We start from the raw sequence: 14,271 nt of genomic DNA, 5'->3' as shown, positions 1-14,271 counted from the left end.
AAATAGTCCAAATAGTCACTTTACAATAGACAGATGTTATTTATGACTTTTTTTGTTTTTTGCTATGAAATTGTCCATAATGTAATACGAAGCATAATTTTATCACAGCAGCATCTTCAGAGGTCAGATGTGGGTTTACAGCCTGATGTTCAATGAACAATGAACAAAAAATATCCTTTTTTTCATCTGAAGGTTGTGAAATTCTTTCATTACAGCAGCTAAAAATGAAAAGCAAACAAAAAATGAAGTAAATGAATAAAAGGGGGGTGTGGTTCAGTTATATGAAACACAATGTTACCAAACAAACATAAGAAACCTACTTAACTGATCCTGAAGCCTTCCTTATACATATACTACAGGTACCTCATCCTTGCACCCGCACTCCCCACAAGCAGGTGGTAGTAATACACCTAACTGCCAAAAGGAAGAGGAGGAGGAGGAGAAGAAGAAGCAGCCACGCCCTTTCATGCCACCTGCAAAGGTCTTTATCCCTACCATGACCTCACAGATCACTGGTAACTCACAGAAACAAAGAATGTAATAATTTCTGTGTAACCCTGCAGGCTGAAAGCGTGTGCGTCATCTAAACAGGTTAAAAGCATGATGGTAAAAGTTTGACTTTGAGTAGCTGCAAATGAAATAAACCTGTGCAGGTAGGTGACCATGTGTGGCTGCCGCCATGACAGTCAGTGACTTTTGTTTGTTTAACTGATTCTTCATGCGGACTGTTTGCGCTATGGTATTTTTCTGTCACCTCTATTTTAAGCTCCCAACTAAGTTTGTCCACTCATGTTCTTGGGTTCAAATCAATCTGCCCACTGGTTTGGGTTAATGGTTTAATCTACAAATATTTAGCCCCCATTTAACCTCTAAACCTTAATGAAAAAGCAGCAACAGCTGGAAAAGTTTAAGACGTGCAGCGATTGACGCAGGAGTATGAAGAGCATTTTACAACTCTGCAAATTACTGAATTTAAATATGTTTTTTAAATTTGTTTGTTTTTTGAGGTTTTCATTGGAGATTTTCCTCTAATAACAAACTTGTCTACCTTGTGCTGACCACCATGCCATCCTCTAATCAGTGATGTTCATTTACATTTTTCCATTCAAATATCTTAATTATTTACAGCAGGTCTCCCAGACATGGATTGATGGGAAATGGGTGGAAACATATGTGAACATACAGTGTATATAAAACAAAACCGGTTTATACATTTTAATGAGTTTGGAAGTCAATATTTGGTTTGACCACCATTGTTCTTCAGCACGGCCTGAACTCTGTTGGGCCGCCTTCTGGTAATTTCTTTTTCATGTGTAGTTCTCCGGGCTTCTTGAAGGACATTCAAAGCTCTTCTTTGGGTGTTTCTGCCTTTTCTTCTGGTCTCTGTCAATGATGTTGACGTCTGTGGAGGCCGATCCATGACTGAGTTTGTGTTCCTCTATCAGAGTGTGCTTTTACCACATTGGTGGTGTGTTTGGGATCACTGTCATGCTGATCCCAGCTGGTATTATAAAGTGGATCAAAGTGGCCACACTGCACACAATGCTGAGATATGCTTTTAGGAATCGCTTGTTCAATTCAAAGAATTGAGAGACAAAAGCCAACAATTAAATGACTCTAAGCACTATGTGGCAATGAGAAATTAAAACGGGAAGAAACCTCTGGCAGAGCCAGGCTCATGGAAGAGCAGCGATCTGCCTCAACCGGTTGGGGGATGTGTGTGAAAATATTATTTTATGCCTGTCAAACTGTGTTAATAGATCAGCAAAAGAAATGGGAACAAATTGTGCTTTTCAGACGGGTGGCTGGTAACAAAGTTCCTAAAGATGTAATTTAAAATTGGTTCCTTGCTAGGTTTTCTGTTAGTTGTAGACACAACACTGGCTAACCTCTTGAGTTAGGAGGCTTTTTATACTTGAATGATTCATAGGGTTAGCATTAAGTGGCTTAGCAAACAAAACTTTCCTTTGAAACTGGTAAAAGAAAAGACTGGAAATGAGTGTAAAAGCAGCCAATGTCAAAAGACAAATTTTGAAAAACCTTCAGAAAGCCTGAAGAACCTATTGCTCAAGACCGCTTTAAAAGTTATAAGAAAGTCTGAGTGCTTTGAAGACAATATAAAGAAATGCAGCTGGGTTGAGACTTTTATCGAGGACTGTTTACTGGAGACCTTTCTCTGATTGAGCCGCTTGTTCTGTTCGCAGTCTTCTAAACCTTTCAGACGCTTGAGCCCCTCCCAATGGAAGCCAAAGGAAAGTTTGACTTTAATGCAGTAACAGATGATGAGCTGGGCTTCAAACAGGGCGACATAGTCAAGGTCAGTGCGTAACTTTACTCAGCTGTACACAGTTTTCATTAGTGCTGTTGTGCTTGTCTTCATAGTAAAGGTTGTGCCTCAGCACTACAAGCAACCCATTTAACAGGCGCAGCTTTTACTTTGAAGGCAAACTCTCTCCTTTACCAGTTTGTGTGGCACTCTTCAGTTTCACAGCTGCTTCATGAGTAGTTGGTGAGTATTTGTAGGTAAGTTGCAATCGAGGTGCCAACCTGTGGGTTACTACAACAACCAAAGCAACTCAGTGAAGAGCTCTATACCTCTTTGTGACCAATTCCACCCAGTGACTAAGAACAACCACTGGTCAGGGGAGACCGGGGATAGTTGTAACGTGGGTCAGTTGTAACACTTCCAATTTCTCCAATCAGGGCTAAGTTTCAAATGATGTGACTCATCCTGTGCATGCCCAATTCAGTTCTGCTATCACATGTGAAAAATCAGCACATTTTGTCAAACACAGACAATTTAACACGAAAAAAAGTAATTTGTGTGCCAAAAAGTAAGTTTTTCTACTTTATTTCAATTTGTAATAGCATTATTTGCTTTGCAGTTAAACTCATCAAACTTAAATTGTGTTATTTGTATGTCTATGGGGATATATTCTGTGTAGGTCTTTAGTGCTAATGTTTTAGGCGTTGGCTGTAATGTTAGCTAGTTCATGGCTATAGGAGTCTGGGTCAGTTGTAACAGCAACAGTCTGGGTTAGTTGTAACAATAATGCAGATGTTACAACTTACCACACTATTACTTTAACTTATATTAAACAAGTTGGGGCAACGACATCAGCAGAGAGAGGTTCACTGGTCACATTTGTATATGTGGTTAATGCCATTGGCAACACAATTCCTCCACTGTTTGTGTTCCCACACATACATTATGCAGACCACTGTGTCAGAGATGGACCAGTAGGAAGTACTGGTAGTGGAAATAAATCAGGATGGGTGCAAGAAACAGATTTCCTCATCTTTCTGAAGCACTTTGCAAACCACACCAAGGTATGATAAAAAGTAATGGAATTGCGATGCTGGTGAACAACTACATTTTTTCAGCTTCATTGTTATGTTCAAAATTGGTGCAAGAGTTGTAGGTTATAATGCCCACTGAGCCAATGAGGCCAAACTCAAGGAAGACCAACCAAAATTAATGAAATATTCAGTTGCAGAAAATTCCATAATTTGTCTTTTTTGGGGGGTTGGAATATGTTCAAAAGCTAGATTTCTGCATTCTGTCACACACACACACACAGCTACATAAATGGCTCTAAGTGCATTCATGTGTTGAATAAACAAAGATTACATGTTAATGTTTTGTTAGTACCCTTATTTCATTGTGTTACATTTCACCCCAGGATATGTTACAACTAACCCAGACTATGGGGTTAATTGTAACATTTCACTCTTTGTGTTTGAGGCCATACCATGCAATGGGTAATTGTGCTGCAGAGAAAATAGCTGCACTATTTAATAGCAGAGACATGTAAATACTTTGCATTACATTTTGAATCCACTACCTTAAAAGAGCTCCAATTTACAGACAGAAATGTCAAAAATGTTACAACTATCCCCGGTCTCCCCTATGTACGACTCGTTTTTTAGGGGTTTCCATCAGCTGGTAGTATTCCTTTTTTTTTAATTTTTTTATTTATTAATAAAATACCTACTCAGCCAGGGTTCCAAGTGAGGTGAGTTGAGCTGAAAATGTGCTGTCAGCAAACTGCATGCCACTGATTGGTCAGAGAGTGACATCACTGGATTAGCCATGAGAGCGCCTCATTCACGACTTTTGAAACCCCATCCATCCATCCTGATATCCATCCATACTTTTGAAACCCGGCAATGAAAATGGCTGCACACAATCAACAGGTACACCATCACATGGTACGCATTCCCTCAGTTACTATGTTGTTCGTGTCACATGATGTCATGGGAATTTTGGGCCGGGTTGCTATAACAACACCACCAACACAGAGGTGGTAATTTAACTGTAATGGAAAATGACCAAACGCCAAGTTGAGGTGAGTAGGTGCTAGTGGAAAAGAGGCATTAAATTCTAACTCGGCATTCCTCCCATCTTTTATATACAGTCGATGTATGTTGCATGTTTGAAACCATGGCAATCGCCACCTGCTGGCCAATAAAGAGTTCAGGTGACTTTCATTTCTACAGGTTACCTCCAGTCTGTCCCAGCTTCTCAGTTTAAACTGTGGTTTTGTTTCTTTTCCTGTGTTATTTTTCATCATGTTCTGTTCTGCTTAGCTTGTGACTCACAATTTCCCCTTTATTGCAACCGATAATAATAACCGCTTTCCCTGCTTTCATCACAGCAATCGGACGTCACTCCCACAGATGTCCGACTGTGTTAAATTTAAAAACTGTCTGGGATGTTGTCTCAATATGTGGGTTGATAGATGGGAGGTTAAAATGTGATGCAGTCCAATATAAGTAAGAAATCTGATACTCCTGTATGAAGTTTTATCTTTTCGCATCTGGACAGATTATACGTTATGACAACATCTGGTGTAAAGCAGAGATGAATGGACAGGAGGGGCTTGTGCCACGTAACTTCCTTGACATTCATTTTCCAAGGTAAGAAACAGATGAACAATAATCCGCTGCAAAAGCAGAAATCCTTTTCATTCTGTGTGCAAACCATTTAAAATGACTACAAAGCAGGAATGAAGAAGATGCCCTAAAGTCAGCTGTACATTTTCCTTCAGTAACACGAATGTACCTGAAAAGTCTCAACATTTTCACACTTTTGAGCTTAGAAGTTCATTTAAGGTCTTAAAAAGCCCAAATTTAGATGTTAAAATCGTACAGGAAAGGCCCAAAGGCAGGATAGTTTTGCTTTTACAACACTGGCTGGTAGGTGTGTGTACTTGCATGTTTGATGCATGTTTGCATCAGATAGTCATGAGCACAGGACCTGTTTCTGCAGATGGTTTCGGGAGGATGCCACTCGTGGAGATGCAGTGGAATTCCTGATGAACAAACACGTGGGAGAGTTTGTGATCCGAGGGTGTCGGACCAGCCCCGGAAACTTCTGCATTTCTGTCAAGTGAGTCAAGTGTGTCTCCCAACTAAGTATTACACACATTACATTGTACCTGATCATTTAGACCTTTTTATTGCCTTAAAAGGGAGAAATAAATACAGTTCATAAGGCGTTTATGATAAGGTCACACTGGGGAAAATGGTGGTAAAAAAGAAAATGATTCTGTTTGCTATGAACTGCCACTCGCAGTTTCCATCTTCAAATTCATTTCTGATACATCAAGACGGTGTTAAAATGGAAATAAAACTGAGTCAGTCTGCTATTAGTCTGCAATTGAATGGGGTCAAATTGGCCGTTGTGTGCAATCTGGTTCATATAATATGGTGATTAACTTTGATAAACTGGCAAAAATCTCACGTCTGTTGCAGTCTGCACACACAAAAATTGACTTTAACTACTTCCATTCAGTGTCCAGCCAGAACTTTCTAATAAGGATGTATAATTTTGAAATGTGTTTTTAATGTTGTGAGACAGACTTAAAGTTCATAAATTCTCAATTTTTTATTTTCAGTTCAAAGACATTTGTTTGTTTCAGTTGTTCTAAAGAGGTTTATGTAGTCAAATGTCAACCATTCGCCCAAGCCCCAATGAGCCATTCCCTGTGTTCTTTTCCTCTTAGCATTTTACTAGCATCATTTTTATTCGCGTTTCTGTTACTTAACTGAAACTAGGTTTGAAATAACGTTAAGTATAATAAACTTGGTGTGAGTGATTTATAATAAAGTTATTCTGACTCTTAAATCTGTTCTCAGGTATGAGCAGGGCATGATGCATTACAGATTGCTGAGGGACAAGAGAGGTCATTACTTCCTGTGGAGCGAAAAATTCACCTCTCTGAACAAACTGGTGGATTTCTACAAAACCAACTCAATCTCCAAAAGCAGGATAATCTACCTCAACGTCAATGGGAGCCTGGACCAAGGCGGCCCCTCCGATGATCAGCCAGTGAGACATGATTGCTTTTATTGAAAACCTCAGATTTAAAGAGCAGTTTATGACAACAAGCAAGTTACGAGGCATGCTGCTTCAGTCAGTTTCAATTAAATAGTCCAAGAACATCAGTTGTCTCAAGGTGCTTTACATTTTAAGGTAAAGACCAGTCGATACCCTATGAGGAGCACTTGCAGGATGGAAGAATTCCCTTTAGATAGGAAGTGACATCCAGCAAATGCACGTTCAGGGAGGGACCACCGTCTAATGTGACCAACCAGCCAGTAACTGAGGGAAGACTCACAGATACAAGTTTCAGGCATCTCTCTCACTCCTTTCACTTAACAGGGTGGTGTCACATGTTGGTTGTTTTGTTTGCGCAGTGAAAAGTTAAAATGGTGCCAGCATATCACATCTCGCTTATTCAAATATTCCAGCGTTGCAGCTGTCAAGTCAATTCACTTTATGGAATTAACCTGAGAGGACGAGAGAGTCCGTGCACTTTCAAACTCTGTTAGCTTGCCTTTTGATTAATTAGATATTTTTGATAAGGTGATCACACCAGCAAACATTACAACTTTAAACATGTGGAACACCATCGAAGTGTAGATGCAGCACAGGAGGGCTGATCGGGATGACCTCATCCAGCCTAAACTGTGCAAGCCTCATCAAGAAGTTGTCTGTCGGGTATTGATCAGTGTTTGTTTTTCCTCCCACAGACTACGTCTTGTTTTCAAGTGATGGCGATGTGCGACTTCCCTGCTATACAAGACGACGAGCTTGGTTTCAACGCAGGAGACGTCATTGAGGTGCTGGATATGTCTCATCCTTTTTGGTGGAAAGGGAAGCTGAAAGGAATTATTGGACTGTTTCCTGTAAATGCCACGAGACCACTGTGAGGAAATCCACCCCTGATGCTTTTACTACACCTGCTTACACTCGGACTCGGCCTGCAGGTGCACCTGCCCTCGATTAAGAGTTTCTAAACCTTAATGAAAAGCAGGCTTTTAGATAATATGCTGCACATCAGCCTTCAACCAGAGGAGTGAGTCAGTACAGCTTTTTATCTACAAACGAGCAGAATAATGATGAATGTCTGCTCATGTTTTAACACATGGATGTATGCCCTACACACACTTTTTTTTTTACCTTTTAAATAAAACATTTTATGTCCAAGATTAAATCTGAACTCATTATGAGGGGAGAATTTTTTCACTTTTCTTATTACAAAGTTGATTCCTGTCAAATCTATCCTGTGACATTCCCTGTTACTTATTTCCAGCTGATAGACTGTACATTGAAGATGGAAATGGTTGGTGGTCTGAAAAGTGAATTCCTAAAGCTGCATTCTTTCTAATGGCCACCAGGAGGCAACACCTGCGTTTGGGGGGAAAAACAAAATCCTCTGGCTGTATTCTGTCTTCTGCCCCATCCATGTTTTCATGGTGGAAACAAAAACACAAAGGTTACAATGTGCTTGTTAAGTGATGATGTGACAGCCCTGTATTTATAGGTCCAAGCATCTCCTTCACTGAACAATGGCCTCGTCTTTTAAACACATCGAGTGGATAAAGAGAGAGTAATTTATCTGCAACCAATCATGTCCCAGGCACCACAGAAAATAATATTCTCTGACTGACTTTGTTAAGGAGCTGAAGTTTACAGATGTAGGTGCAGGAGCAGGGCTTGCTGCTTGTTTCCATTTAGTTTTCTAGCAGATAAGCAATTTAATGTTACTTGATTATTATTATTTATTTATTTTTTGTTAGCAAGATTTAGTATTTATTTATTGTCATTGTCAAGAACAATGAAATTGCGTTTGGGGCTTCCATACAACCCCAAAAAAAAAAGAAGAAAATAATAAATACCCCTTAAAACCCAAGTGTACATATTTAACCCAGTGTGACTCAATGCAATAAGACAATCCTTAGCAATAACATGAGAACATGACAAGTAGTGTTCGTAGAAATTCAGACAAAGACCTGAGAAACATGACAAAGTACAACAATGCAACCCATTCAATATTATTGTACTGTGAGATATGATATCAGATATGATAGTTATCTATTTAAGAAAGAGGGGGGGCAGGAGGGGGAAGAGAATAAAGATATGATGCACCAATGCAGACCAGTTCATTGCTATTAAGAAGTTGGATATGGTTATTGTCCGTGAGAGGGGGGCAGAGAGTTCAGGAGCCTCACAGCCTGTGGATACAGGCTGTTGGCCAGTCTGGATGTTCTGGCCTGTATAGACCTGTACCTTCTCCCTGAGGGCAGCAGATGGAAAAGGTGGCGCGCAGGGTGATGTTGGTCCCGCAGGATACTGTGCACCCTCCTCAGACAGCGAGTGGGGAAGATATTACTGATCTCTGGCAGACTTGTTCCAATAATTCTGCCAGCTTCCTTCACCACCCGCTGGAGTGCTTGCTGATCGGCTTTGGTGCAGCTGGGGAACCACACTAGATTATACCAAAAACTCAGCAAGATCAATTTTATAAAAGTGTTGTTGAGGTGAAGTGTGGACAAACAAAAGAACCCATCTGACGTACATCAAACTCACTTTACTTAAAAATCAGCAAAGGAAGGGGGGGGGGGGCATTTACATAAGTGGAAGTTCTCTACAGGCTTTTAGTTACTACTGGGCCCAAGAAAACACAACACATGCTGTCAAAATGAATCTGTAGCACTAGTAATGGTACTATCAGCTTATTTTATTGCATTTTGATTGTTTAGTTTTCGGAAACAAAATAAGCCACAAAATACTCAGAATTTCAATTTTAAAAAGTTATGGCACACCTAAGGAAAGCTAAATACTAAATGGAAACATGAAGGTTTTAACATGTTACTGTATTTCATATCTTACTGTAAACTATATGTGCATTTTTTTGCATGGTATTAACCATCCTCACTCCAGTGGAAACATTTTTGAGAGCTGTGCTATTTCTGGTTTCCTCGGACAGAATTGTGCAGATGCACACTTCTCTCTTCCAAAAGCTGTCATCACTTTCTCTGCTTCACCTGGAGGTAAACTCTTTTCTCATATACAGAAATTTGGTGTGCTGAAGATTGCACAAGTCAGTTGGTTCAGAATGCCCTGATATGATATTCACAGTGGTAAGAATAAAACAGACTGGTGTGCGCACCTTATAAATCTAATGGGGAATTTCATGTCCACACTAACCAGGATGCTGCAGAAGAATAAGTGATGGCCAACCACAAACCAGTTTCTCTTAAAGTATTTCTTCTGGCCCATTCTGCATTTATCATCATGGTCATTTCTATTATTTTAGTTGTATCCAGAATAGGTTAGCCTGAGGTTGGCTTTAAAAAAGAAAAAATGGAGATTGACCCTCGATCTTGGGACAACCAAACTCTTGAAAAGGTGATTATGAAAACATTCCTTAGAAGTTGCTTCAAAGTAAAGGTTAATGGGCAGGGATAGCTCAGTAGGTAGAGTGATTACCCCATGATTGGAAGGTCGGGGGTTCGACTCCACTGAGCGGCTACCTTGAGGTACCCCTGAGCAAATTTCCGTCCCTACACACTGCTCCCTGGGTGCTGCATTGGTGGCTGCCCACTGGGTGAATGGGTTAAATGCAGAGGAGTAATTTCCCTACGGGGGCTAACACATACACATAAAAAAAACAAAAACATTAATGCATTGCTTACCTCCCAGTGGATATAAATAAATAAGAATATGAAGAAAGAGACCGACGGCAGCTTTTAATCCACTGCTTTGATTCTGCAGCTGAAGATGGATAAATGTCAAACTGTGAGGCTAACAGCTGAGGAGCACTAAGACCTCACCTCACTGCCTTGTGGAAGTGTAGCTATAAATAAAAGAAGTGTTTATTTAAAAGGCACAATGAGCCTGCAAACATACGTGAATTAATTTTCATTTTCATGTTCAGTTATTTCAGATATATTCATAGATAAACAGTGAAGGTAATTTAAATTTACAGAAGAAAAAATAAACCATGCAAAGGGCTGAAAACTCGTCTTTGCGGTTATTTAAATGTTCAACAAAAGGAAGAAGAAAATATTTTATTTTCATTCTTTTATGTAAAAATGGTAAGATTGATTCATTTCAAAATAAAATAAAAATATGTAGTTTATTGTTTATGTTTAAATTTAGGTTTTTCATTTGTTTTGTTAACTTGTGGCCTGACCACTTTTCTCAGTGGATGCATACACTGACCATTGTACATTTAAAAAGGTTGTGTATGTATGTTATCTAATAATCTAATTAGATTGGTAATCTAATAATTGTATTTTTCTGTCCATCCACTCCCTCCTCTCCTGGAGCCTTACATCCTCTCTCAGGAGATTTTAAATCTCACCCTGTTTATTCTTATGTTTGTCGCTGACTGACTCTCACCCTCCTCCACCTGGAGTGTCCTCAGGGATGGAGGCAATTAGGACAGGAATCTCTATAACAACATGTCATCCATGAGGCTAAACCAAGGCCAAGTAATAGAGCTTCCCACTCACTCCCTCACCTGCACTGACCCTGTGCATTTGCAGTCCTGAAGGAAATCCTCCACCATGACAGCTCAACAGAAACAGCAACAAAGAACATTTAAGTTTATTATATATTAATATTTTATATATGGTTTTCTTATAGTCCCAGGAGACTGACCTTCACATGCAGCTCCAGGTTCTCCAGAGTCAAAGGACAGGAGCACATGTCAATTACGTTAATGTCTGAATGCAGCAGGACACACACCATCTGACAGAAATCATTATAGCTGGATGCCCTATTTAGGGTTTAAAAAAGAAGAAGAAAACCAGCAGGGGTACTACAGGCTGATTAATTATAATGGGCTCTGCAAAGGAAGAGAACTAATTAAACACCACACTGACTGAATTCTTGGCCCTGGTAAAAAGGTAATGTTCACCTCTGAGTGTAATGTAATGAACTCAACAGTCTGCTCTCTGCTCAAACAAAACAGCACGTTGGAGTATTTTTGGCTTAATAATAACAAACAAAATCAGGCGAATTAGCAAACAATGCTAAATGAAAGTAGCTATGTGTTGAATCCTGATGTCTGAGTGTGAAAGTGACATCTGCATGAAAACGAAGCAGGCTCCACTAGTTGGGGTTCATTTGTATGCATGTATGTATTGTAAGCAGCAATGTTATATAACCTCCATGATGTCTGTAAGACACATAAAAAATAAGACGCTCAAAAACCAGATGTGCTTTTAACTTACTGTGAACATCAGACCTGTTTATGTTCAGTCTGTTGTGAATCTTACCAGAATATTCAGTCCTTAAACCTCATTAAAAACAACATATTTTATTAAAATCCAACCATCTGTATTTCTCTGCTTGTAACATTTCTAGAAATCTGACTCATTTCCCCGTTACAGCACCAGACCACAGATTAGTTTTCGAGCTGCTGTACTCTCTTATTTTTGAAATAATGTGAGTGGCCTTCCACTTCATAAAACTGCATTGTGACTCACCGCCTACAGCACAAAGCTCCTCTTATTATTTATCAGTCTTTGAATAAAGCTGGTGGCCATCATCTGGACTTCAGCTCACCTCGGACGTTTGTACTTTTTGTCTCCTACGGGAAACTTTCAAGGTATTCTTGATGGTTGGATTTGATTTTCTATCTGAATGCATGTTCATTCAGCAGGGGAGACTGTGCCAGGTTTGTCTCATCCACACAAATATGTCTTTAATTTGACCGTGAGGATGAATGGACCTGGAGCCGTCCTTTTTAGAAATGTAAATCTGTTTCCAAGGTCATGGTTGAAAGAGAGAAACAGAGCTGCTTGTAGTTAGCTCTTACTCAGACCAAAGCCACTTAAATTTCACCCATTAAATGTAACAAAATTGTGGAATAATGTAGGAATTTGTAACAACAAGGTCTGAAGCTCTCTAGCTTTTATAAGCTGCAGAAAATTATGTCATAATATTGCTTGCTGCACTTAATGAAAAGCTCCTGCTATAACCATAAAAAACTCTCAGGACTCTCATAGATAAACGGAGCCACTGAGAATAGTTCAGTAAACTCCAAACTGCTTTGAATAACACCAAAATATTAAAGTGTGATAAATCAGCAAACTCTGAAACACATACAGTCCATCAGTAGTTGTTATATCATCATAACAGAGAAAAATATCAACCATAAAGCCTTCTTGTGACTTGCTCTCATAGGAACAGGGCTGGTTATTTATAACTGGTTTATAAACCAGTCAGAAATCCTTTTTAAGATGAAGAGACCACAGTCAGAGCCAAGCCAGAACATATCTAGAAGAGTCTTTCCACTTTCTGTTAACCCCATTGTGCAGAAAATCAAATCATTTCAACCAGAAATGCTCACAAGATAGTTTCCAATGAGTAGGAGTGAATGGAGCTAAATGGCTAAAACAATCTGGTTCTAGTTTTTCTTCTAGGTTCTCAGTCGTAGTCGTTCGCGGTCATCTTTAAAGCTTGAAAACAGAAAACAACTGGACTTCTTTAAGTCTGTGAGGTCGTTTTACCTCTTATCCAAGGGGCTTCTTCAGCTCCAGCTCACTGGTAGAGATGAACTATGTTGCCAAAAGTATTTACTCACCCGTGAATTCAGCTGTTTTAAACACTTCTATGACCACAGGTGTATAAGTTGCATCATCCCCCAAACTATTCCCACAAAACTGGGAGAATGAAAGTGTCCAAAATGTCCTGGTATGCTGAAGCATTACAGTAAGAGTTTTTTCACTGGAACTAAGGGCTGACCCCAACTCCTGGAAACAACCCCACACCATGGCCAGCTGTTTGGCCATGGAAACCCACACCATGAAGCTCTCCACACACTGTTCTTGAGCTTAATCTGAAGGTTGCTTGACGATCACTTTTTGGCACAACTCCTGGAGCTAAGGGGGCAAAACAATTTAATGTGCTAATAGGCAACGTAAAAGCAGAGTCATGATAAACAATATATATATGCGTGTTTGTCCTGAATAATTTCGCCACGTTTGCTGTCTAAGGACAGCGCAGCGAGCACTCTCTGCTTATGACAAAAAAATAAACAAAACAAAACAAAAAGCAGCCCGTTCGTTTTGGTGGAAAAATGCATCATGTCAACCAATCAAAAACTTATATGGCAACATGACATTTGGTTGTTTAGGAAGAGGGGGAAGTTTTTAGAGTGACAGCGAGAGAGAGAGAGAGAGAGAGAGCGAGTTTTGAGATGTGAGAGATTTGTGACGTTTAGCGTGTTTGGAGTGTGTAGTTAATGTGTTGTCTTGTGTAGTTAGTGTGTAGTGTTGTGGATAGTTTTGTGTTGTGTGTCAGAACAATAAGGCGACTGCTGTCTCCAGGTAGAAACAGGAGTGACACACCTGCTGCTGTCACACCTGCAGGTATCAGGCTGTGATGTTCTCCTTTATAGTGGACAGAAATTATTTTTTTGGAGTGGCACAAATAATTTGTGCGGCATCTTATTGAATGCAGAACAGCTGATTGTTCTGTAAATAGTTTGAAATGGTTATAAAAAATAAAATAAAAGGTAAATGGCTGCAAATAACTTTGTTGTTTGCAAAACTTGTGCATATGATTTTAAAATTGACAATTTATATTTGCATTTAAGGTTATGAAATATGACTTAATAAACATGTTTGTGGTTGTTACAGTAAAAAATATAACTTTTTCTAATCGGATTTTATGTTTTTTCCCTGATTTTAGATCAATTGTGTTAATACAGTATGTCAAAATGAAAACATAACTGTAAATTCAGACACCTGAGGTTGTGCTGAAAAGAATGATACCAAACAAGGCAAAGTAAATAGTTTTTAAAGGTGAAATGTAGAAGTAAAATCAAAAGTGGTTAAAAACGGCCAATTATACCCTGGACCCCAGAGGGTTAAACATTTTTCTTTAAAGTAACGCAATAGTTACTTTTCAAGTAATTAATTACTTTTAAAATCCTGTAACTCAGTTACTAACTCAGTTACTTTTTT

The 14,271-nt window shown here is 39.3% G+C and overlaps 1 protein-coding gene across 6 annotated transcripts; it reads left to right on the top strand.

The window, feature by feature from the left end:
• Positions 1–356: 356 nt before the first annotated feature.
• On the top strand, positions 357–7,588 carry LOC113020258 (GRB2-related adapter protein 2-like). Of its 6 annotated transcripts, XM_026164057.2 has the most exons (7): positions 458–481; positions 564–653; positions 2,205–2,317; positions 4,829–4,920; positions 5,273–5,392; positions 6,142–6,334; positions 7,039–7,588. In XM_026164057.2, the coding sequence occupies exons 3-7, from the start codon at positions 2,240–2,242 to the stop codon at positions 7,216–7,218; spliced, it is 663 nt and encodes a 220-aa protein (XP_026019842.1). In that variant the 5' UTR covers positions 458–481; positions 564–653; positions 2,205–2,239; the 3' UTR covers positions 7,219–7,588. The 6 variants fall into 6 exon arrangements, with proteins under 6 accessions (XP_026019844.1, XP_026019845.1, XP_026019842.1 ...); XM_026164059.2 differs by lacking the exon at positions 564–653 and having other exon boundaries at positions 357–481; XM_026164060.2 differs by lacking the exon at positions 564–653 and having other exon boundaries at positions 409–515.
• Positions 7,589–14,271: the final 6,683 nt, after the last annotated feature.

Source organism: Astatotilapia calliptera, chromosome 4, assembly GCF_964374335.1.
Source record: "Astatotilapia calliptera chromosome 4, fAstCal68.1, whole genome shotgun sequence".
Lineage (NCBI taxonomy): Eukaryota > Metazoa > Chordata > Actinopteri > Cichliformes > Cichlidae > Astatotilapia > Astatotilapia calliptera.
This window is presented reverse-complemented; position numbering and strand designations above follow the sequence as displayed.